Here is a 24,642-nt window from a genome sequence, read left to right on the forward strand (position 1 = left end):
TTTTAGCCTTGTTGAAGCAAACTTCTGCCTAAACTAGCACTGAAGGAGCAGGTGTAAATGTATTTCTTCTCTCCACCCTTCTCCAAACTAATCTGACACTTGGCAGCACAGAACTGTTTTTAAAAAGTCATTTTAATTGTTAATCATTTCTATTGCTTTGAAGTTGCATTAATTTCCACCACAAGGGGGCTGGAAATCAGATGAGACTCTGCAACGGATCTTTAACATTTTGAACTGGGCAGGTCTGCAGTCTATTTGTATATTTGTTCTGGGTAAACTCATCCTTCTAATGAGGATAGTGTATAACACTGGGCTTTTTCAAGCATTCTGAAAGGTATCTGTACTGGCTTGTGCATTTCTCTATTAAACAGTTGATCAAATCAGCTTTCTAATTTATAGAGTAGACTTACCGCAGAGCCAGGAGTAGTTATAAGCAAAGGTTGTCTGTCTGTTTTTTTTAAATGGGTTTTACTTTAAAATTAAAGCTAGCTTAGTCCAGAGATCTGCAAATTAAGTTGAGAAATATGGGGATTATCATACTAGGGTCCAGGATGTTAAAGGGTGTCTCGTCCAAAATTGTTCCAGTCCTTATTTATAGCAAATCAGCACCATGTAATAAGGGGAGCAGGGAAAATAACCATTCCCATAAATGGTCTCAAGCTGCCACTGCGTGTAACAACAACAAAAGGGCAAATCACGCAGTCCAAAAGTTTTAGGACTCTGGTTTAGTTTATGCTAATTGGCTTAGTCAAATTAAAATTCTGATCTGCTAATCAGTTTAGTGCAGATGCTTGAGTGTATATACTCATCCTAATACATAAACAATAGAGCTCAAACCAGTTCTGGGAATACTTGAATAACGTATACTACAGGTCCAGAAGTACAGGCCTGAATTTGTTAGTTTCCCTGCTTTCTCTCCCTGCAAAAAGTTTCTCATTGTACTCCCATTAAAGCCCAGTCTCCACCAGTTTGTGGAGGATATTTGTAGTTTTAGGATTTAAGTTTATAAGGTCTTCAAGGCAGTGATGGTGCCTCCCATTTTATTTGACAATTGCCTAGTACTTTGTTGGTACTGCAGGAAACAAATAGTAATTTAGCAGCCGGGACAATAGTTCTGGATGTATAAATAATGAAGCATATGTCTGTGTGTCTAAACGGGCCAGAAAAAACTGGGCTAATCTCCAAGGTCTGACTGTGCTGGGGAAACGATCTGCTTTCCAGGCTGTTTCTCCCTGTGTGCTGTCATATTAGAACCACAAGTGCTTTGGCTATCAGATGTATTTAATACATATATTCTTTGCCCTTAATTGTATGCCTATTGTTCTGTCCAGTTGCATCCCAGAGGGAGTCTCAGTGGTCATAGGGTTGTAAGAACTCAGAGCATTTAATGCAACCATAATGATATTTTCCATTCAAAGGGTAAACAACTGTTTGCAAAAAAATTAGACTGTTCAGTGTTTATTTTGGTCTTTTTTCTTTTGAAATATTCTCAGTAAGAAATCTCCCATCTCCTTTGATATTTTTTTTTTTTATTGGTATGCTTGGAGATGAACATTTAAAAAAGAATAACCCATGTTTATGTTGCTTTGCTTAGACTTACAGTCAGCTTGCTCATCCAGTCCAACAAGCCAAAGCAATGGGTCTCCAGTCCCACTCCAGGATCCTTGACATTGATAACGTTGATGTAAGTCTCTGATTTTGTATTTCTTGCAGCATGGACTATGTTTTGACCTCTGGTTATAGATTTTTCTTATTCAAGATTTCACTGTGGTGGTTGTATTGCTGTAGCACCTAGAGTTTAATTAAGAGTTTACTGAGAAAAGGCCCCTGAACAGCCAAAAGCTGCTACCAGTTGCGCAGTAGCTGTGACAGGATTAAAGCATTAGCTGCAAGAGGCATTGATGCTGATGAGTAGACTGTTCTGATTTCTGAGGCTGTATTCAGGCATAATTCTGGAAAAAATCTCTTCATTCTGCATTTTCAAAACAAGGTGCCTGTCTTATTTGAAGGCACATGGTATCTGAGAAAATCTGGTTTATGGAATTCAGAGTTAGTCCAGTCTCAACAGCCTGAAGCTAAGTACAGCATAACCTCATAAATCTGACATGCTCAGGACCAAATACCTGCTGGAAATTTGAAAATCCTGAATTTTTGAAACTGGAGCAGCAGCCGGTTGTCGAGTTGGGGGGAGGGCGAGAGCAGTGGCCATACGCAGAGTGGTGAAATGGGGTTGTGGATGGTGACCGTAGCCATTGTGTGCAACCTTCCCCCTCCACGTCTGGTGGGGGAGAGGGAGTGGTGGCCAGTCCCAGAGCAGTGTCTGCATGCAGAGCAGGGTGGTGGATGGTGGCAGCAGCCGCCACATGCAAGCTTCCCCCTCTGCGTTCATGGCGGGGGAGCAGAGGGGGGAACTTGCATGTGGTGGCTGCTGCTGCCATCCACAACCCTGCAGCGCCACTCCGCATGTGGCCGCTGCTCGGGGTTCCCCGATGCAGTGTACAGTATTTTTTTAAAGTGCCAGATTTTCAAGAATTCTGGATTTTTGATATTTGAATTTCTGAGGTTACTGTCTTACTGCTCTTCAGGGTACTGTTTCCTGTCTTCTGTATGGGATAAGCTTCCTACACATTTCTTTACATCTTTATGTAGCTTTATGGTACGTGGATATTTTCACCTCCTTGGGGGCTTTCCCCAGCATCCAGACTTTTATAGGTTATTGTGGTATTTTAGTCTTTCTAATCAAAAGTAGCACAGTGAGGCAGGCACTAGTGAGAGAGTCTTAATTTGCTTCTTAGCAAGACAGGAGGTCTTTGTCCTGCTTCTGGCCTCTTCCACAGAGAGGAATGTCCCTAGTTAGACTAGAGGATTCACTAGTCTAACTAGACATTTGCATTGATCTGTTTGGCCATTGGTGACATATTTGAAGGAGTCATTTCCACCTCTGATCAGAGTCTTGGTTATAGGACTCTAGGAACCCCTTCATGCCATGGTGTAGATTTAGGCCACGTACAGGCGTTACGTGAATTGTTGTTCATTTAGTTTCTCATAGGGAAAAACATGCCCCTTCTGGGAGGAAGATTTTCCAGGTGTCAACTTGGAAGATGTCCCTTGTGAGACAGACCTCTTGTGCATGAATGACCTTTTGTGCATTCCTTTAGGGCGATTAATTAGAAAGACCCAGCACATTTGTGCAAAGGGCAGTGTTAGTGTTTATTTTGTGTGGTAATTCAGTTAATCAGGGTCATGCAATACAAGAAAGCCTGTATTTGAGAGAACTGACTCTTTTGTTGTGGTTCTTGATGTGAGGAGAGTTTATTGTTATAAGAGAACCCATTGTCCTGTTAGTTTAAATACTGATAGCTCATAACATTTGCCAAATGTGTTTATAGCGTGAATGGTCTGTATCTGTAGTGCTCAACCTTTTTGCCCAGGGCTGGATTGGCAGTACCTGGTGTTCCCAAACCGGCGCCTGGGTGCGGGGCAGGCTGGTCCTGTGCAGAGGGAAGGAGACCTGGTGTGGCCCTGCCCTGGGCGGGGACAGAACAGGACAGGTCCCGACATGGCCAAGTCCTGCAAGAGAAAGGGGGTATGGCCCAGTGCTGGGGGAAGGGACATGGCCAGGTCCCAACCTGGCCCCAGTGGGAGGGAAAGGGGGCACGGCCCAACCCCAGTGGAAAGGGAAGGGGGCATAGGTCAGCCCCACGGGAGAAGGTGGCATGGCCTGGCCCCAGCCTGGCCTCACGAGAAGGGAAGGGAGCATAGTTCAGCCCTGACTGAGAAGCATGAGAGGTGTGGCCTGGCTCTGCAAGGGAAGGGGTTGCAGTCTGGCCCTGTCCAGCCCCGACTGGCCATGCAGGACTTGGGGTTTGGCAATTTGATAAGGGGGCGGGGCGGGGAAGGTCACCATTCCCCGCCTTCAAATTTCCTGACCCATGGGCTAGATGCAGTGGTTCCACGGGCTGCATTTGGCCCATGGTCCGGAGGTGGAGCACCCCTGCTCCATATCCATTTAAAACCATTGTGTTTTAAGTAGAGGAGTCAGAACTGGTGTCGTGCAGTCACTGGGAATGAAATAAATGTGCCAATATGTACTTCTAATATCCTTTCTGTTTGGTCACTAATTTGTCTGTTTTCCCTTCAACCCTTTCTTTCCTTCCCCATGTCTTTATCACTTTCACAAGAAGAATGTCAGTTTTTGCTGTGGTTTTTTTTTTTTTTTTTTTGTATCTCAGTCACCATCTCTCCCACTTAAGGATGTCTCTCATAGAGCAGATCCTTTAGGAAAGTAAATCAGTGGAAATATGCATTATGGGCTGACCTTCTTAAAAGGCAAATCCAGTGTTTTCTTTTGGGGTGGAGATGCTAAAATGTATTATTAATGGTGCAAAACAGGAAAAATGTTCAATAAGTATTTTATCTACTCTGGGAAGAGGTAAGATGTGCTCAGAGTGATGAAGTACTTTCCAGTCCATTTGTAATTGAGGAGGATATTAAGTTTGTTAGGGAGAAATATTTTAGAAGCAATAGGCCTAGACAACCTGCCCCCAGGGGCCTTGGAAGAGCTAGTTCATAAGATCCTGTTGGTACTCATGTTTAATATCTCTTAGGATATCAGGGAAATTCTGGGTATCAAAGAATGCTAATTTTGTTCCAAAATTAGGAAAAGAGAGCAGGATGACTCAAGTTGCTGTACGCTGGTTAGCTTGTCATCAATCCTGGCAAATTGATGGAAAAGGAAAGTACAGGATTCAAGGGCAGGAATATAATTAATGCCAGGCATCCTGATTCATGTCAAGCTGTACTTCTTTCTCTGAGGACATCACACGTTTCACTGATAAAGATGGGGTAGAAAAACCATACATAAATATTTATGAGGAGTTTGGCTTAATACCATGCTCTGTTCTGACTGAGAACATTCACCACTAGATTCTTCAACAGAGCGCATGTTCAGTAGATTAACTGACTGTCTCAATAAGTAGTCATCAAAGGGAAACCGTGAAATGGTAATGTTTCTAGTGGTGTTTTTCAGGGCTTGAACTGTGTCAGACCTAATGCCAGCAGTTTCACTGGTGATCTGGAGGGGAATATAAAATCACTGCTAATACTTGTTAATGACAAACTGATGTTCTGGCAAATCACTAGCAGTTGCACAGGGCAGTTTGGACCATTTGATAAGCAGATATCACTCGAACTAAAATGAGTTTTGATGCATCCAACTGCATCCACTTGTTGTTTGTTTCAAAAAGGGAGAGGAAATATTAAGGTCTAAAAAACTCCTTAATCTAGTGGAGTAAATCAACAAATCATGGGCATAAGCTGAAGTCAGGCAGATATGAATTGAAAATAAGATATGTTTCACCGGCGAGGGCAGTTAACCATTGGAACAAGCAACCAAGGACTGCGGTGGAGCAGTCCACCTCCTGATGTCTTCTGGATGCCTTTCTGGTAGTTATGCTGTATCCAAACACAAGTTCCTGACATAAGTAAGTGGGTAAATGGGCAGCTGTTGATAGCCTGTGTTAAATAGTGTCATAGTTTCATAGACTCGGAAGGGACCTCAGTGGGCCATCTTTTCTTGCCTGCCAAGGGCAGGGGGTCGGACTAGATTCACCAAACCTAGGGTCACGTGATCCCAGCCAGGTGCCTGTCCAGTCTTCTCTTGAAGACCCCCAAGGATGGGGTGAGCACCACCTCCCTTGGGAGCCCATTTCAGATTCTGGCAACCCTGACCATAAAGAACTTTTTCCTGAGTCCAGCCTGAACCTTTTCTCTAGTAGCTTATGGCCATTGTTCCTTGTCGTTCCAGGGAGTGCCCTGATGAGCAGATCGTCACCGACTTTGTGTTGCTCCCCTTATGAATTTGTACGCCACCACAAGGTCCCCTCTCAGCCTTCTCTTGGAGATGCTGAAGAGGTTAAGGTCCCTTAGCCTTTCCTTGTAGGGCCTTCCCTGCAAGCCTCCAATCAGGCAAGTGGCCCTTCTTTGGACCCTCTCCAGGTTGTCTGCATCCCACTTAAACTGTGTTGTCCAAAACTGGACACAGTACTCCAGCTATGCCTACCTCTGCCTCTGGATTATGCCCAGCAATACCACTGCCCCCCTACCAGGACACCTCTTAACTCCCTGGGCTTCACTTCACTCAGATGGGCTGAGTTTGTTTCTCCAGCACAGCCATTGCACTGGGGAAATGAAAGCCCAGCTGGGCTGGGTTCCCAACCCCAGCCCGATCGTAGGGCTGGGGAGAGGAACTGAGCAATCGGGCTCTGTTCCTTTCCCCAGCCTGATCGCAGCGCTTGGGAGGGGAAGTGAGCCTGAGCTCAGTCCCCTACCCCTGTGCTGTGATCGGCTTCCTGCAGCCCAGGAGCGGGAGACGGGGTGGGCCAGGGCTGTGTTCCCAGCTGGTGCCCTGCTTCTCCCCTGTCTCCCACCACCTCGGTGCTTCGAGACTCGAAACATTTCAACTAGCCTCGTTTTGTTTTGAGGGTGTTTCGAAGCCCGTTGTTTCAATTCGATGTTGCTGTTTCGAGTTTGAAATGAGTCGAAACAGTGTAGAATCAAAACAGCCTGTGAAATTTCGCACAGCCCTAGTTGTTATACTATTTAATTGTATCTTGTTAGTGTTAATTTTAAATTAGATTCAAGTAGAATCTAACAGGAGATTGTTTAAGCAACTTGCTTTGTTCGTTATAAGGGGACTTAAAGTTGTTTAATTCACTCTAAATCCTGAGTTCCAGGTAAGGATAAAAGTTAAGACTGTTTTTACTGCAAGAATGACATACAAGATATGAGTTAATCCTTATTGGGTGTTACCTGGGGCCCAACCATTTAGCTTGTCTAGGGAAGACTCCCAGGACTCTTGTACACATGCAGGGAGGCCGCTCTGACATGCTGTAACAGCACATCGGAGCGGAGCATGGCAATTGCCAAATTCCAGCAGACTCCACAGTCACGTGTATCAGTGTTCCCACGCTGAAAAATGGTGGTGGGGCACTTTAAACTAAAGTTTGTTCGATGAGCTTTAATTCAAAGCACCCTGCCACCATTATTCAGTGTGGGGATGCTGATGCATGTGACACTCCGGGCATTTTTAACTAGCACGGCTCTCAGATCTGCGCTAAAGTGCCCCCCGCTTCCCCCCACCTCCCAGAGCACGTCTGTAAAGCCCCCAGTTACCTTTTGCAAACTGTTTTGTGTCAAACTAGATGTTCTACTGATCATTTCTGGCCCTGAAGTCTGCTAATCTCTTTCTGTGCCCAAAGATGGGAGACATGCATAGTTATTACAGAATAAGCTGAATGGGGCTGTGGAGTGCTGTTACATGGGGAAAACTCTGGAACAGTTTTGTTTTCATCTCCAGGCTATAAATAGTTACAGATTTTCAGAATGGCTTTGACTTATCAAATACGTTACAGGTTCAGTGACCCACTGCTAGCTCTTAAGTTCTCCTGTGGTGCTCTGCCAGTGGCACACTGCTGGCAGTAATTTCAACACTCTTCACATCAGAGATAGCACAAACACACGAATTGCATGTTAACTATCCCAGATCTGTTAAAGCAGTTTCCCTGGCTGCAGGAGCCAAAGTGGGGAATGAAACCAGTAGTCTCCTCCAGCACCCTTACTTGCAAAACCACTGTGTGGTTTGTGTAGATCAGCAATTGGAGAGAGCTATAATTGGAGTAGCTTACAGTGCTGAAAGTAACGGCTGAAAGATAGTAGTTATTTTGGGCTGGATTGAAGGAACAGGGGATTGTGATGTTTGGCAGGGCTGGGCTGTGGGGAGTTAGGACTGTTGAGGGCTGATGCACCTTTTCTTGAACTCGGTGAGTGCTAGATGTTTTTTCAAAACAAAAGGAAATGGATTTGTGGGGGAGAGAAGGGGGAGCATGCTTTTACTAAAGCACAGTAAGTCCATTAGTTGCAATTAAGACAGTTTTAAAGTAGTACAGGGTAGCTGAAGTGTGACAGCAGCTGTTTTCAGAGAAAGTGTTTGACTTCCTCTACACTTAACCTTGGATGAGCACATTTTTTTGTAAACCAGACAAGACCACTCCTTCAGTCCTAGAAAGACTGTACCTTTCCATTTTGTTGTCTTTGTATCTTATGGCCTCCTGAGAGACCATATGCTTCCCTTTCCTCCCACAACTCCTCTGAAATTCAGAGGAATCCCTTTCTACCCTTTCTGAAACTTAGGGAATTAAATGCAAGTGCCAAGCAAACAGGAATGTGCATTGCAGCTGCAGTTCCCTTGATAATCTTGAGCAATAAGTAATGACATAATGAACTTTATTGCCTTTTTTTCATATCTTAGCTAATTTAAGAGCATTCAATATTAAAGTCTGTCCAAGAGACATGACTTCATTGTATAATTGAATAATTCCTGAATAATTCCTCCTCCCATTTCAAAATGGTGCACTTAGAGTAGCAGTACTGAAGTGGTGGCTGACCTAATTTTTAACCAGGGTTTTCAGCCATTTACAATTTCCTTGAAATATTACGCTCTGGGGTAAAATGTTTTATGTTCATTCTTAGGCCAAAATTGAATTTTGGTGAGGGGGAATTAAAAACAGATTCTTAGTATGTTATCTGAGTTATTGAATAGAGTTAAAAGACATGTTCTCATTCTTCAGATCCTTTTCCACATTTGAAAACACCTACTGTCAGAGATGACCCCAGCAGGGTGCAGGGCCCAGGGCAAATCAGCCAATGCGTGGCCCCGCCTCCGTTCTGATCCTGGATCCAAAGAAGCTGGATGGGGAGAAAAGGGGGCAGCAAGCGGCTGGACGTGTTGCCACCGCTTTGCCCAGCCCCACTCTGTGGGGCCTGGGGCAGTTGCCCAGATTTGCACCCCCAGGGATGGCCCTGCCTACTGTATTGAAAAAGGTTTATGTTCATACATTCAGTGTTGTCATCCAAGAAGGTGACTTAGTTAAGAATGAGAGAGAACTTTTAAAAGGTTATACATGAATAAACATGTCAAATTACCATATTTATCTGAATCCAAGATGACTTTGAATTTGAGGCAGTTGCAATCAAGGATGTCAACTTGGGTGAAATTTTTCTAAACTATTTAAGTCATTCCTGTACACTTGAAAACTTTAGCCTGAGTCATAATATATTTTCTTAATGGAACAAACTTAATTTTGCTTTATATCTTTTGTGTTTAATTTCACAGGTTTTTAGAGGGGTGAGAGATGGGTCAGTGGAAGCCTCCTGGACTTCCTAACTGATTAAAAATGCCTTTATCAAGTGCAGTGGGGCTTACTTTATTAAAGGCTATTACTAAATGGATGGAAAGTTTCAGACTCATAGTTGCTTTTGAGTGGAAAATATACTCATCTTAAGAGCAGGACTGTTTTTAAGATGTCTCTAATTCATAACAGTTCTTATTCTCATTTTCAAGAAGTTCAGCTTCAGGCCAGTAAGAATTAACAGATTTAGTCCACAAGGAGCTATTTTTAGAAAGCTTATAGGCATATGAAAACTTAGTGAGAGAATGTTTTGTGATATTGTCTGTAGCAGTTATACAGGTACAACTGTTATAACTTGGTAAAGTAGCCGAAGTCAGCCTTGAGGAGCATAATGGGTTTGTGACTTACTTGGCGCATCTACACATTCATTAGTGCACCGTAATTAAGGTACAGGAAACCCCCACTATTTGCGGCTTCGGCATTTGTAGTTTTAAATACTCAGAAATGCTGAACCTGCTTCTTAAATACACTTACAGGAGCCTCTTGGGAGCTCTGCGCTTGCCATCGCCGGGCTCCCACTGCTGCGACCATGCTCTCGCCATCGCCAGAGCAGCCGTGCCTCCCCCAGCCGCCGGGGGCACGGAGTTCATGATCGCGGATTTTGCCATTCTCGGGGGATATGAGAATGTATCCCCCGCGAATGGTGAGGGTCGCCTGTACTAACTTAAGGCACTGTAATCAGTGCTACTGCACAGCAGCACCAGCGCATGCTTTTTTTTGTGATGCTAATGCGCAGTAGACTTGGCTCATTAGCACAGGTTTTGCCTGCCACGCTAATGCTCAGTAGAATCAGTCTACTGTGCATTGTAGCATCTCATTGTAGATGCGCCCACAGTGCCTTTAGAGACTCTTGACACTGTTTACATTAATATGAAGACAGTCTCCTTTTTCTAATGGGCAAATTTTCTCTCATTGCAGTTGGCTATGGGGAAGATGATGGAGCAAGGACCAGTATTAATTATCACTTTCCAGGCCCAGCTTGTTATGGTGATTAAGGATCAGAAAGGGGAGGTGGTAGAAGGTGATCCGGTAAGTGATGCTTACATACTATGTGTTTAAAAATGAGCCGGCCAGTTGTCCATTCCAGTGAAATTGTATGTTCTCATTTTTAATGTAATCTAATCGCGGTGTAACAAATATCTACAGTGGAAGCCCAGCTAATTTGTATTTATTTGTGGCTCAGCACAGTTATCATATTGCTCTAGCCAGAGGTCTAGCTGTATGGAACCCTCTATCTTTACTGAATTCTCATTACATTGGTCTGGTTGCTAAAACATTATGAAATATCAGTAATTAAAGCTTGTCAAATAAGCAAGTGTGCTTTGTGACTCAGCCTTTACCTTTTTATTTAGGCAGTTCACTTGTCAATTAGCAAAGTTTTTGTACTCCTATTGTTCCAGAGCTCTGGCACTAGTGCTGCTGTTTTTCACAGAATCATAGAAAAGTAGGGCTGGAAGGGACCTCCTGAGGTTATCTAATCCAACCCCCTACCCAAGGGAGGATTGTCCTCAAACTATCCCACGCAAGGACTTGTTTAATGCATCCCTAGAACTATGCAATCAACCCTGTCACGCAACTACAAGGCATATTGCCCAAAGGCACCAGAAGCACCTTAACCTACCACAGGTAAAGCAGGGGGCAACAGTGTCCAGTGTTCTGCTGCTGCAAGGGCTGTTAAAATACACTCAAGAAATGAAGGACGAGGGTCTCTAGGAACAGAGATCTAGAAAATGGAACACGTGCTTTTAAAAACAAAAGCAAAATAGACAGGGAAGTATTTGGAAATATAAGGTCTTTGGGAAAGATGAGAGCCTTTAGAAACCATGCAAAAGTGACTGGTTAAATCAGAAAAGTGTAGCAAGCATTGGAAAAGTCAGTGGAAATAGCAGTTGATCCAATAATTTACACCTCGGTGAAATCGTAGAACAAGTGAGAGAATCCAGATGCTACTTCCGGTCCACTTCTGGGTCTGTTGGGGAGTGTGCTGGGGGGGACCCCCAGCACCCCATCTCTCCCCAGCTTGGTGATCAGCTGCAAGGGGTCCCTGGGTGCCCCCCCACCAGACCCAGGAGGCACCAGTCGCGGAGCCAGGGGGGTGCAAGGGGTTCCCCCAGAGCGCTCCCTGGCAGACCCGGAAGCGGACCAGAAGTGCTTCTGCTCCACTTCTGGGTCTGCTGCTGAGCACACTGGGGAGCTCCCCGCACTTCTGTGGCACACTTCGTCTGCCCCACTATTGCAGCACTTGCAAGCCCCTGCTTCCTAGAGGTATGTAGAAAAAACGTTTAAAGCTGTCTCTATGTCTGAATCTTTCCAAATCTCTCCAAATTGATTCGGAAGGTTCTGATTTGATTCAGAGAGATTAAAGGGTCCTCTGATCTGATTCGGATTTGGAGATTCAGCCATCGAATCGGGCCAAATCTCCACAGAATCAAATCAGAGACCGAAGCGTGACACAGCCCTAATGACTGGTTACTCCGCCTCAGACTACTATGCCAGTTCATTGGAAATCCTAGAGGAAACAGGGCAAAAACTCCTGGGCAGCACTGGGAAGCAACAAAGAGTAGAGATATTGTTTGGAGAAGGTTAGAATGCAGTGAATAGTTTACTAGTTCGCCACAGATCAGCTTTTGCATTTGTAATTAGATCTAATTGCATTTGTAATTAGATCTGTTAAACAGTGGGAGTTCACTGAATAAATCTCAGCAGTGATATATGCCGAGTGTGAAGTAAGTATGAATGTTCTATCTATTTTGGTTTCAGTGCAAGGAGGAATGTGGTCTGCTGACTGCTAAAAGTCTCTACTGCTTGGGAATGTCATCTTGGTGTGGTTTTGACGAGGCCTAATCCCTCTGTCCCGTAACAGCCGGCCTCTTCCTGGCTGAAATGTAGGATGCTTCTGATTCTCACATTAAGAAATAGTAATAATAATAATGATGACATTTGGGAAAAATTGCAGCCAGACATATAAAACATTAAAATCCTTAACTTGGGAAGAGGGTAAGTCGTACTTAGGGGCTGTGTCTACATGAGATACTTACTGCACAGTAGCACTGCATGGCAGCAAGGGTGATGCGATGGTACTGCACAGTAGTCGTGGGCTACTGCACAGTCAGCCTCACAAAAAAGCTGTTCGGTGATGCTACTGCACAGTAACTCCAGTGTAGATGTGGGCAGCATGCCTCGGTTAATCAGCTAGTCGTTTCTTACTATGGCAAGTTTATACAGGTAAATCATGCAGCAAGATTGTTCTTTCTGTGCATGTTTTTGTTTGCACCCACATTGTCCTGAATCAGATTAATTGAGAGTTTCATGAGACTCAGGGAGAAATTTTATTTGAGTTGGCTTGGGTTTGTCTTCCTGGCTGGAAAACACTAAGGAAAGTAATTATATGTAGCACTGCTTCTGGCCGGGGGGAACTGTCTACTGGGACTCTCTGAGCCATTTTATTCCCATCAGCCTTCTGAAAGAAAAGGCAAGATCCCATTAATTGAGAGTAAATTTAAGTGAGGAGCTGCTGTAAGCCCCTGGGTGGAAGGATGAATGATAAGTGTCTGGGATTCTGCCAGCAAGGTAATAGTCACTCTGCTTGATGTCATGCCTTCTTTTACATACTCATACCACCATCTCTTTTGTTAGTGCCTAACTATGCATACCATGTCTTCACCTTGGCCTATCTGAGCATATGTCATCCATCATTCCTGCTTCTCTGGAGTCCTGTAGAAGGGCAGGATTGAGTCTCGCTGATAGATCAGAGGACCAACAGATCATGTTAGATTTTCAGTTCCTGTGCAGTTCCAGGTTTTATATTTACATATTTTTTGTCCATCCTAATGCCTACATGAAATGGGCCTTAGGGGCATGAAGAGCCTGGAGGCCCCAGACATGTAGGGCATTTATACATCTATTTTTTTTTCCAGTGACGTGCTGGAGATCTGCTGGTTCAGAACAGGCTCAATTAATCAAGTCTAAGGCTGTGCGAAGCTTCAGTCCCTAATTTGATTTGATGGAGATTTGGCCCAATCTGGTGACCGAATCTCCAAATCCAAATCGAATCAGAGGACCCTTCAATCTCTCTCAAACAAATTGGAACCCTCTGAATCGATTCAGAAGGATTCAGAAAGATTCAGCGAGTCAGACATAGACACAGCTTTAAATGTTTTTACTACATAACTCCAGGTATCAGGCGGCTCGTGAATGCTGTGATGCTGGGGCACATGGAGCATCCCACAGGAGTGCGGGGGGCTCCCCAGCGTACTTGGCAGCAGATCCGGAAGTGGACCAGAAGCACTTCCAGGTCTGCCAGGGAGTGCACAAGGGGCCCCCCCTCATACCACCCCGACTTGGCAACTGGTACCTCCTGTGTCTGGGGGGCCACCCGGGGTCCCTCCATGTGCAATCGCCGAGCCCAGAGGGGGTATAGGGAGCCTCCCCAGCATGTTCCTTGATGGACCCAGAAGTGGTCCAGAAGTACTTCCGGTCCACTTCAGGGTTTGCCATCGAGCACATGGGGCACTCCTGTGGAGCACTCCATCCGCCTGAGCATCACAGTGTTTACAATCTGTGCCTGGTACCTTGAGGGGTGTGTGTGTGTGTGTGTGTGTATGTGTATGTGTATATGTGTGTGTGTGTGTGTATATATATTTAAATCTGTGTCAATGGCAATTGCTAATTAGCCAAATCAGGATCGAATCTTCAGATTCGGATTCAGCTGAATCAAATCAGGGACAGTGATCCAAATCAACAAATCAAATCACTGTCCCCAATTCCGACCAAATCTGAATCAAACAGTGCCCATTTCGCATGCCGTTAATCACGTCTGCTCTGCGCACGAGCTGAGGCAAACTGCACTGCAGTTGTATAAGTGGTAAAATGTGTGTCAACACACAGAAAATGGTGGTGGTGCACTTTTGAACTAAAGCACCTTCGAGAAGTTTTAGTTCTTAAGTGTGCCACCACCATTGTCTCAGCATGATGCGTATTTCACCACTTACACAACTGCATACGTTGCAGCACCAGGCGCTGCAATGCATACATGTGAAAAAATGCCCTTAAGCAGAAACTAGTAGAAAAGAGTGCATCTGCACATGTGCTTTACTTCAGAATAGACTACTTTGGTCTATAGTAAAGCATTATGGTCTTCACTTGTGCTGGTATTAGAGTGCAGTAAACTAATTAACTCCAGCATAAGCTAATACTGTGGGGGCAGTACTATCTGATGGTGGAATACTTTACTGTACCAAAACACATGTGTAGATGGTGACTGAGGCCATAAATTGCACCTGGTCAGCCCAGCCAGCCAAGGGCCTGCTCTGCCTCAGCTCAAATTGCCACTGTCCTGGATGCACATGTAAACACTGCACTGGGGAGCAGTTAACTCTGGCGTGAACTGCCTCAGAGTTTATTGCATCATATTAATTTCACATGTGGATGCACCCAATGAAAGTTAATTGTCACGGGGTAGAGAATATTCAAGAAGTTGGGAATATAAGTTTGTGTCCTGGACTTTTTACCCTATTACTGTTGGAGCCTGCAATAAAGTTCAGGCTCAGATGGCCAGAAGTCTGTTGTTCACCCTGAAACTATTTATCTTGTCCCATTATATCATACTACATATGGTGAGGAGCCTCTGAAAGCGTAAGGAGATGGCTCCTGAGAGTGACTTATCGACAGGGATCCAGGTTTTCTATTTGCCAAGTGCGCATTTTCTCCTTTAAAAGTGAAAAACACAGGAAATCGTGGGCTTCCAGCCTGCAAGGGGCTGGTGGGGAGTGGGACGCAGAGGGTGCTAACCATGCACATGGCCAGCAATACAACCAGACAGTGGTGGAGAGCAGGACCCTTAGCTGCCTGCAGATAAGTCTGTGTGGGTGATCCATTTGGGGGCCAGATTAAGGCAGCTATGGTGAGGGAGGGGGTAGGATAGGGTTAGCAGCTGCAGCTTGGGCTGGGGGCACTGCCCAGCCGGGGCAGTGTCCTGGAGGCCAGGGAACAGGACAGAGCTATGTGTGGCTTGTCTGGGGGAGGTGGCAAGGGTGGGGTGGAGCTGGCTTGCAGGTGAGGGATGGCAGCTCCCATCCTCTCTGCACACTCCTGGGGAGAGGTCGGGCACCAGAGGCAACCTGTTGGGAGAGCACATGCGTGCCCCCAATTTGTGTACCCACAGCAGGGTGTGGGGCTGCAGCCTTGCTGCCTCTGCGGTTCAGTGGTTGGGACCCAGCATGGGAGGGCAGAGTGGAGTGGGGGGCTTAGTGCTGCTGCTCCGGCTACCAGGACCCCCATGCCAGCTGTACCGCCAAGGTGAAATGCCCCCTCTCCACTTGGCAGCAGCAGGGAGGACACAACTTCATGCACTTAAACCTTGCTGTGTCATTAACTCCTGTTGCAAGAGCCTGTGAAACTTTCTGGAAGCACCAGCTCTCCTGAGTGCCTGGCTAGCCAGGCTGTGTCTTTGCAATGTTTAAGATGTTTAATGATATATAATGGGTGACACTGCAAGGATCCTGGAGCTGACAGTTTCCAACTGATTTCCATTAAAATTAATAGATGCATTTAATAAATATGGCTCTCTTCAACTATTCTGTTTAGCTTGGCCGGGAGGTTTACAGAGAAAGGACTAATTTTAATGATGGGCCCATCTGGACTGATTTACATCCTGTCACATCAACTTGAGGGAAAGGAGAGGCCTGTTTAGTGATTTCTTACATTAAATTAGCCCATTTATAAAAGCTGGCCACTGACGTGATAATTATTAAATGGGATATCAAAGTCTGTTTGTCTGATTCTTTTGCAACAATAATAAATCAAGGAGATGCATTAAAATCCTGTAAGGGAAACAAAGCTAATCAAACTAATCAAATGTTAACTGCTGACCAGCAGCTAGCCATGGTTCAGTGTTGCTGCTGAGTTCTGAGCAGATCACAGGAAAACAGGACTGGAAGGGATCTAACAAAGTAATTTATTTAGTCTGTCACCTGCTCATGGCAGGTTTGTTCCTGACTAAACTCTCTCTGCCAGGTGTCTGTCCGACCTACTGAGAAGAGATGAAGATTGTACAACTTTTCTAAGTAGCCTGTTCCAATGCTTGACTACCCTCATAGTGAGAGAGTTCCTTCTAATGTCCAATCTGCATTTCCTCTGATGCATCTGGAGGCCTTTGCTCCTAGTCCTGTCCCCTACAGCCAAAGAACAAAGCCCATCCCTTGCTCTATAAATGGTCTTCAGTTATTTGAAAATTGTTATCAAATCCAGGCTCAATTTTTTTTATTCTTCACCCTCAAAACATTTTACCACTAGATAAGTGTAAAGTGATGCACATGAGGAAAAAAAATAACCCAAACTATCCCTATACTATGATGAGCTCTACATCAGCAGGTATGATACGGGAAAGAGATCTGGGAGTCGTTGTGGACAGTTCACTAAAAACATCAGCTTAGTTCTCATCACACATCAAAAAGGCAAACAAAATGTTAGGAATCAAGAAGAAAATGGTAAACAAAATTTAAGCATCACTATGCCCTTTTATAAATTCCTGGTGCATCCACAATTTGAATTTTGTGCCCAGTTTTGATCCCAACACCTTCAAAAGGATATAGAAAAACTAGAGAAGGTACAGAGAAGATCAACCAGGATGGATTGTTGGTATGGAGGGGCTTTCATATGAGGAATGACTAAAGAGGTTAGGCCTGTTCAGTTTAGAAAAATGACACTGGGGGGACATGATAAGGGTTAACAAAATACTACATGGTGAAGAGAAAGTAAACTATTATTTACTGGCTCTCCCAACACAAGAATTAGCAGGTCACAAAATGAAAGTGGTAGGTAGTAAGTTTAAAAGTAACAAAAAGGAAGTTCTTTTTTCACACAGCATGTAATTCAAATGTGGAACTTGTTGCTACAGGATGCTGTGAAAGCTGATAGTTTAGCCAAGTTAAAAAGGGGATTGGACATATTGGAGGAAAGGGGCATCAGTACATATTGAACATTGGAATTAGGGGCACAGCTTCTGAATCAGAACTTAGACCTTAAATGCTGGAGATTGCAAGTGGGAGAGGAACAGTGGAAAAAACCTTGGTCCTATAATGTTCAGTCTCACTTTCAGCATCTCTCTCTGCCAGCGTATGGCACAGGATACTGGGCAAGATGGACTATGGTCTAACAAATCCATGGCAGTTGTTATGTTCTAAACATAGCCCTAGTTCTTTCGGCCTTTCCTCTTTAGTCACGCTTTCCAGGCTTCTAATCATTTTGTTGCTCTTTGCTGGAGTCTCTCCAATTTGCCCATGTCTTTCTTGAAGCGTGGGGCCCAAAACTGGACACAGTACTTCAGGTGAGGTCTTATCTGCAGTAAACAAAGCAGAAGAATCACTTCCCTTGATGTGCAAGTGGCACTCCTGTTGATACCACCCCATATACTGTTGGCCATTTTTTGCAACAACAGCACGCTGTTGGCTCATTCAGTTTATGGTCAGTAACCCCAAAGTCCTTCTCTGCAGTACTGCAGCCCAGCCAGTCATTCACCAGCCTGTATTTGTGCATGCAGTTATTCTGTCCCAAGTGCAGGACCTTACACTTGTCCTTCTTGAATCTCATCTTATTGATTGCAGACCATTTCTCCAGTCTATGCTGATCATTCTGGATTCTAGCCCTGTCCTCCAGAGTGTCTGCAACTCCACTCAGTTTGGTGTTATCTGCAAATTTGCTAAGCATGCACTTAACCCCATTACCCAATTCATTAATGAAGCTGTTGAACAATGCTGGCCCTGGGACAGACCCCTGGGGAACCCCACTTGATAGTTCCTCCCAACTAAACATTGAGTCATTGATGATTACTCATTAGGACAATTATACAACACAGTTATGTATCCAGGTTACAGTACATTCACCTAGTTTGCATTTCCTTAACTTGTTATTGAGAATGTTGTGGGAGACCATGTCAAATGCTGGCCCTTTCCCATCCAGAGTCTGTCACCTTATCATATAAGGCAGTCAGGTTGGTCAGGCATGACTTGCTCTTGGTGACACCATGCCGCCTCTTCCTGATCACCTAGTTCTCCTCTAGGTGCTCACAATAGACTCCTTGAGGACCTGCTCCATAATCCTTCTGGGGATCAAGGTCAGGCTGACTGGTCTGGTTTCCCAGATCCTCCTCCTTCCCTTTCTTAAAGATGGGCACTATGTTTGCCCTTTTCGAATCTTTGGGGACCTCACCTGACCCTCCACAGGTTCTCAAAGAGGAGATCAGGTGGCTCTATAATTACCTTGGCCAGTTTCTTCAGTAACCTGGCATGCATCCCATCTGGCCTTGCCAACTTGAAAGTATCTAGCTTCTAGTAATCCCTAACCTATTCTTTACTACTTGAGGCTGTTTGTCTCCTTCCCTATTTTTCCTGCCAACTGTGCTTATTATCTGTTTTTGTCCTTATTTCTGGAGACTGGAGTAAAAAAAGGCAGTAAATATTTCAGCTTTTTCTGCCTCGTCTGTAATGAGATTTGCATTCTGTAAGGGACCTATGGTTTCTCTGGTCTTCCTCTTGACATATGTATAGAATCCCTTTTTTATTGCCTTTAATGTCCCTTGCCAAATGCATCCTAAATCATGTCTGGGCCTTCCTGATTTTCTCCATGCACATTAGTGCAATATTCTTGTACTCTTCTGTAGTTCTATGGCCATGTTTCCACTTTTGATGGGATTCCTTTTTTTGATTTTCAGTTTGTTGTTTAGTCATGTCAGTCTCCTGTTGCATCTCTGATTCTTCCACCACATCAGGATAGCTTGCTTCTAAACCTTTAATATGCCCTACTTTAAGTCCTACCAGCTCTCTTAGACTGCTTTTCCCTTTAGACTTGCATCCCAGGGGATCCTGCCCACCAGATCCCTGAGTTTGTTAAAGCCTGCTTTTCTGAAGTCCAGTGTGTCTTTTGTGCTGCTCTCCTACTTTCTTCCCCTTAAGACACAGGTGGGCAAAATACAGCTGGATCTGGCCCTCCAGGCACTTTCATCTGTGCCATGCCCAGCCCTTCTGCCTATGAGGGTGGGAGCGAGGCACCTACATCGGCCCCCAACATACCCTATTATGCCTTGCTCGCACTCTGGGCAGACAGGCTGGCTAGCATGGGGCAAGGCTGCTCCTGCAGGCTTCTCCCGTGTCCTGCTCCCTCTGGGCAGGAGGGAGGGAAGTGGGGAGGAGGGGGACTACAGCTGGGGCCTGCCCAGCATGGAGCTGGGGCTGGGCAGGTTGTGGGTGTGGGGGGGAAGGGTTTTGGGGGACCCCTGGCAGGCAGTGGGGGCAGCAGCAGCAGGGAGGAAGGATGCTCTGTGCTTGGCTCCTGGCTCTGGCCAGTGCTGCAAGGAGTTCAGCCCCTGCCGGGCCATTTGTTTCCTGGGCGCTTCGCCGCACTGCGGGGCACAGGAAGGAAGCCCTAGGCACTGGAATGGGCTGGAGCAGGGAAAGCAACTGGCTCCAGTATCTGGTGCTTTTCTCCTGTGCCCAGCAAGTGCGGGGAGCACCAGGGAAACAAATGGCTGTGCTCCTCATTGCAGTGTGCAGCACTGGCCAGAGCCAGGCACCAGCCCCCACACCTGCTCCTGCACCATGGGGGAAGTGTGTTGACTACAGGAGAGGCGAGTGTGTTCCCAAGCCACACATCCACACTGAACAAATGCCACGCAACCTCCCAACATACCCTATGCCCCCCACATCCCACCATACATGCTCACGCACCCCGCCATACACCTCCTCACCATACACACACACACACACACACACACGCATCCCCACCAAACACCCCTCGCTACACACCCCTCCACTACACACACACACGTGCCCCACCCCGCCCACACAATGTAAAAGACTAAGAATTTATGTTTTAGTTGTTATGCAATCACTGCTATATACAGTACACAAACACAAATCGGGACAAAAATATTTTTTGTAATAAAATTTAAATATGTTATAGTAGGTGTTTGACTTTTAGTGTGTGATTTGTTTTTTTCTGGTTTTAAGATGGCAACTCCTCTCCCCGAAAAGGAGTATTTCTGGGGGGCAAGAGGAGGGACTTCCAGTGGCAAAGGTCAGGGCTTAGGGGTGAGACTTCTGGTTCCAAGATGGGTACCAGGGGGTGGGGCACCTGTCAAGGGGTGGAGCTACCCATGCAACCCTTGACAGCTCACCAAACCTTGTTAAGCGGCCTTCCACCTGAAATAATTGCTCACCTCACCTTAGGATCTTAAACTCTATCATTTGGTGGTCATTGGGCATGTCTGCACGTTCATTAATGTGCAGTAATTGGAGTTACTGTGCAGCAATGCAAGTGAACGCCTTTTAAGTGATGCTGCTGCACAGTAGCCTAATAATACTCTGCAGTAGTGTTTAGCACTGTTTCTATTGTGACACGCTACTGTGCAGTATTATTAGTCGACTGCACTGTTAGTGTCTTGTAGACACATCCACTGTCATCCAAATTACCTTCCACCCTCACATTTGCAATCAATTCCGCCCTGGTTGTGAGGAGTAAGTCAAGAGCAGCCTCCCCCTAACTAGCCTCTGTACTATAGGATCATAGGAAGGTAGGTCTGGAGAGGAACTCACAAGGTCATCTAGTCCTGGCCTCTGCTTAAGGCTCGAAAGCAGGGGTGAGGAGCATAATTTGCTGGGGCATCTGTATCAAAACCCTATGTCCAACACACTCCAAGAATTTGCTGGAATGCTTGTGCATGGTGATGTTTCTATCCCAGCAGATCTCCTGATAATTAAAGTCTCCCATGAGAAACAAATCCTATAGTTTGGAAACTTCTTCCTGTTGTTTAAAGAAGGCCTCATCTACCTCTTCCTCCTGGTTTGATGGTCTCTAGCAGATAACATCTATGATATCTCCTCCTCCCCCTCCACCCCCCACTCTCCCTTCTGACCTTAGAAGGCACATTGCCTTTATTTATAAGGAAACACCGCTTTTTTTTTTCCCTGCCTGTTCTTCCTGAGCAAGCTATAGGTATGACCATATTCTAGCCATGGGAACTGTCCCATCACATCCCTCAGTTATGTCATAGTTCTGTGATTGTACTATAACATCCAATTCTTCCTGTTTTGTGTTGCCATGCTTCTTGCATTAGTATATAAACGTTGTAGGTATCTAACTGATTTGTTATATCTTTTCCCTGAGAACAATACTAAGGCTCCCACTATTGCTTTCCCCCACTAAGTTTTTATCTAGCCCCTGGCTCTTTACTTACCTCTGAGCTTTGGTGTCCATCTCCTGGTGAGCCGAGTTTAAAGCCCTGCTCACCAGGTCAGCAAGCCTGTACACAAAGACACTCTGCCCTGTCTTTGTCAGGTGGACCCCATCTCTTCCTAGTAGCCTCTTCCCTAGAACACCACCACATGGTCAGGGAAGCCAAAGCCCTTCTGGAAATGCCATCTGTGTAGATGTTGATCTCCAGGATGTGTCTGCTCTTAACTGGGTCTTTACCCTTGACTGGAAGGATTGATGAGAATACTACTTGGGCACCCATCCACTACTCTTGTGTCCAGAGCCATGTAATTTCTTTTGATCCACTCATGGTTGCCCCTGGCAGTATCATTAGTGCTCAGATGGATGCCTGCCTGCCTTGCAGGAGGGAGTCATCAACCACCACCACCACCGGTTGCTTCCTCTTGGCAGCAATGGCCTCGCTCCTTCTACTAACTATGGTTGCACAGCTTGGTCTTTCCTGCCGCTCCAGGGCTTCGTACCTGCTTTCCAGCTGGACAGCCACCGGATCAGAAGAGGAGAGCTGCCTGTTGCCAGAGCTGACAAAGCTGTCGGCTTCCACCTTATGGGGTATCTCTGCCTTCTGTCTTCCAAAGCCTTCTGTGGCTTTGCTTTTTCCATGATGCTGGGATTCTCTCTGTACATTGAGTTGAGGAAGGCCTCACGCTCACGGGTGCTTCTGAGCTTTTCCACCTGCTCCTGCAGCTCCCTTTATCTGATTCCTGCTAGTATCCACCCAGACGCACCTCTCACCCCAAGCACTCCCTCCACCTGGCTGCCTTAGGCAAGGACATGCAGGCTGCAGTAGGCCAGAAGCTGGTCCTAGGATTACTATTCTTGGTAAAAAAAAAAAAAAAAAAAGCTGCATGTTGTAAAGTCTTGAAATGGAATTCACATGCTAGTAATCGCAGCAGTCACCTTGTTTTCAGTTGTTTCAGTTGCATCTGCTGTGCTGCAAACTCCCCCACAGTGAGGCACATGGGGTGTTTGGGAGTACACAGATGATTGTGCCAAGCATCCAGCAGTGATATCTATTTAAAATGAAATCAAGGAAAAGATCCCTGTTGAGATTTGCATGATCAGTGTAGGGCAATAGGCTTTAGACAGCCCAGCAGAACATCTCTTAAAGGTCAAAGAATCAGCTTTAAATTAAATCTTGAGGGACTGTGGTGCTGTACTTGTCACAATGTACCTTGGAGATAAAGAAGAGATTTAATCTGAAATGCATCATCATGGCTGAGAAATTTGCTTCTGGGAGTCTGAAGGTGTTTGCAGTCCTGGTTTCTTTAAACATATGCAGCAATATGTACTGCACAGTTAAGATTCACATGTAGCCATATTAAAAGGTACAAAAATCAAGGTACTGCTCTTGCAGTGCAGTGATGCCATAAAAATAAGCCTTGTCCTTTTGGTTTAGTCCTGTTTTGTGTTGAGGTCTTCAGCACCGCTCCCCCTTTTGCAATTTTTTTTAAGAGGCCCGTTTCTGGTGCTTATTTTCTTTGTTTATGCTTTGCCTTCTTTCCTTAGAGACTACAGTGAAATAGAGGCTGAAAAATGTCATAGTTGGAAAATTCAAAGTTTTTAAGTTCCGACTGCAGTATTAACTCAGCTGTGTTGTCAGTTTTGTATGTTCCTTACACACTTTAAGAGTCATAGAGGAAAATACAGTACATATTTAACCAGACTGCACTGTGCACTTGATTTAACACTTACAGGAACCATAATGGGTGAAGTACTTTTGTTTTTGTGACTTCATGTTGCAACTTAAAATAGGATGGGCAGTTTTTTGTATTAAAAAAGGAGATGTATGTGGTTAAAAGGAAAGAGATAAAAGGCTAAACGTGGTCAAGCAGGAAACGTGCTTCCAGAAGGCCCCAACCAGCCAAAGGCTGGAGATAAGAGACTGGGTCTACCTTTGGACATGTGTGTGGGCAGATATGCATTTTGAAAAGGGAGCTGCAGGTGGTGTGATCATTATTTACACAACCCATATTTTTCTTCAGTTACAAAGAAACTAGAAGCTTTACCTTTATGCTAGGGGCCTAGTCAAAATCCAAGCAAAAACAAATATAACTGAGTTTGGGGGTGGGGGTAGGGCAAGCACTTAATGCCAGAGGAGTATGGCTTTTACACTACCCCAGCCTGGCCACAGAGAGAACTGCTCCCTTCATCCCTTAGACACTCTGCCATAGCCCCAAATTACCCATCATGCATTGCCCCTGCCACCTCAAATGCCCCCTGGCTCCACTTTGTCCCATTATCACACATATCCCCACACTGAGCCCCCACACCATCATGATCCAAACCCAGAGTCCATCCCTCCACATCCCACTGGGTCTTACCCTTCCCCCTCACTTTCCCCATGAACCCACTGCACCCTGCACAGACCATCCCCGTCACTCCCAGCCCTACAGCCTCTCACCATCCCCCTCCCACCCCCTCTGAGCACCCAAACCTTCCTGCAGTCCCTCGCACCCCGTGAGCCACCTCTCACCCACAATCCTTGCTCCCAACCTCCCTCAGTTCCCCTAACCTAATGCCTTGGCACCTCCTCACCCAATACCTCTCCCCCACCCTAAAGCTCCCTGGGACTGTCACCCTCCAGTCACCCCTGAGCAGCTCCTTCCCCTCAGACTGCCTCCCAAACAGGTCCCCTGACCCTCATAGCCCCCAGCCATGGTGCTGGGGGGTGGGGAGTGGGAACAGGTCTGTAACTGCCCTTCCTTGCCCCTTCTGCCTCCATTCCCCACAGCATACCCAGAGCTGGTCTTCACTGTCCTCATACAGAAGCAAACTGTTGGGGTCAGAGGAGGATTTGCTTCAGCTGACTGCAGCACCCCTACCTGGAGAGACCAGTCCCTCTGGATCCACCCATCCCCAATTTTATTCTGCCTTTGATGCACTACTGACTCCACCTCCCACTGCCCCATCATCAGCTGCAGCGAATAACCTAGGTAAGGGTCACTGCAGGAAATTAACCCGTTTGCCTTGCCTTTGCAACTCCTTCCTGCCTCTGACCTCTGCACCAACGCCACCACACAGCTGGGCCTGCCCTCCCCTCCCTGTGTCTGACTTTGTGTCCATTTGAATCCCCCAGGAACAAAGCCATCCAATACGGCGTCTTAGGTAGTGGCAGTCCTTTACTGGG

The 24,642-nt window shown here is 45.7% G+C and overlaps 1 protein-coding gene across 1 annotated transcript in view; it reads left to right on the top strand.

Annotated features, from left to right (window-relative positions):
• Nucleotides 1–24,642, top strand: part of TIMM44 (translocase of inner mitochondrial membrane 44) — a 45,047-nt gene that overhangs the window by 15,650 nt on the left and 4,755 nt on the right. The window contains exons 10-11 of the mRNA XM_019550667.1: nucleotides 1,595–1,684; nucleotides 10,167–10,277. Of these exons, the coding sequence (XP_019406212.1) occupies nucleotides 1,595–1,684; nucleotides 10,167–10,277 (201 nt within the window). The remainder of the gene's footprint in view (nucleotides 1–1,594; nucleotides 1,685–10,166; nucleotides 10,278–24,642) is intronic.

Source organism: Crocodylus porosus, unplaced genomic scaffold, assembly GCF_001723895.1.
Source record: "Crocodylus porosus isolate Cpor-Errol unplaced genomic scaffold, CroPor_comp1, whole genome shotgun sequence".
In the NCBI taxonomy this organism is placed as follows: Eukaryota; Metazoa; Chordata; order Crocodylia; family Crocodylidae; genus Crocodylus; species Crocodylus porosus.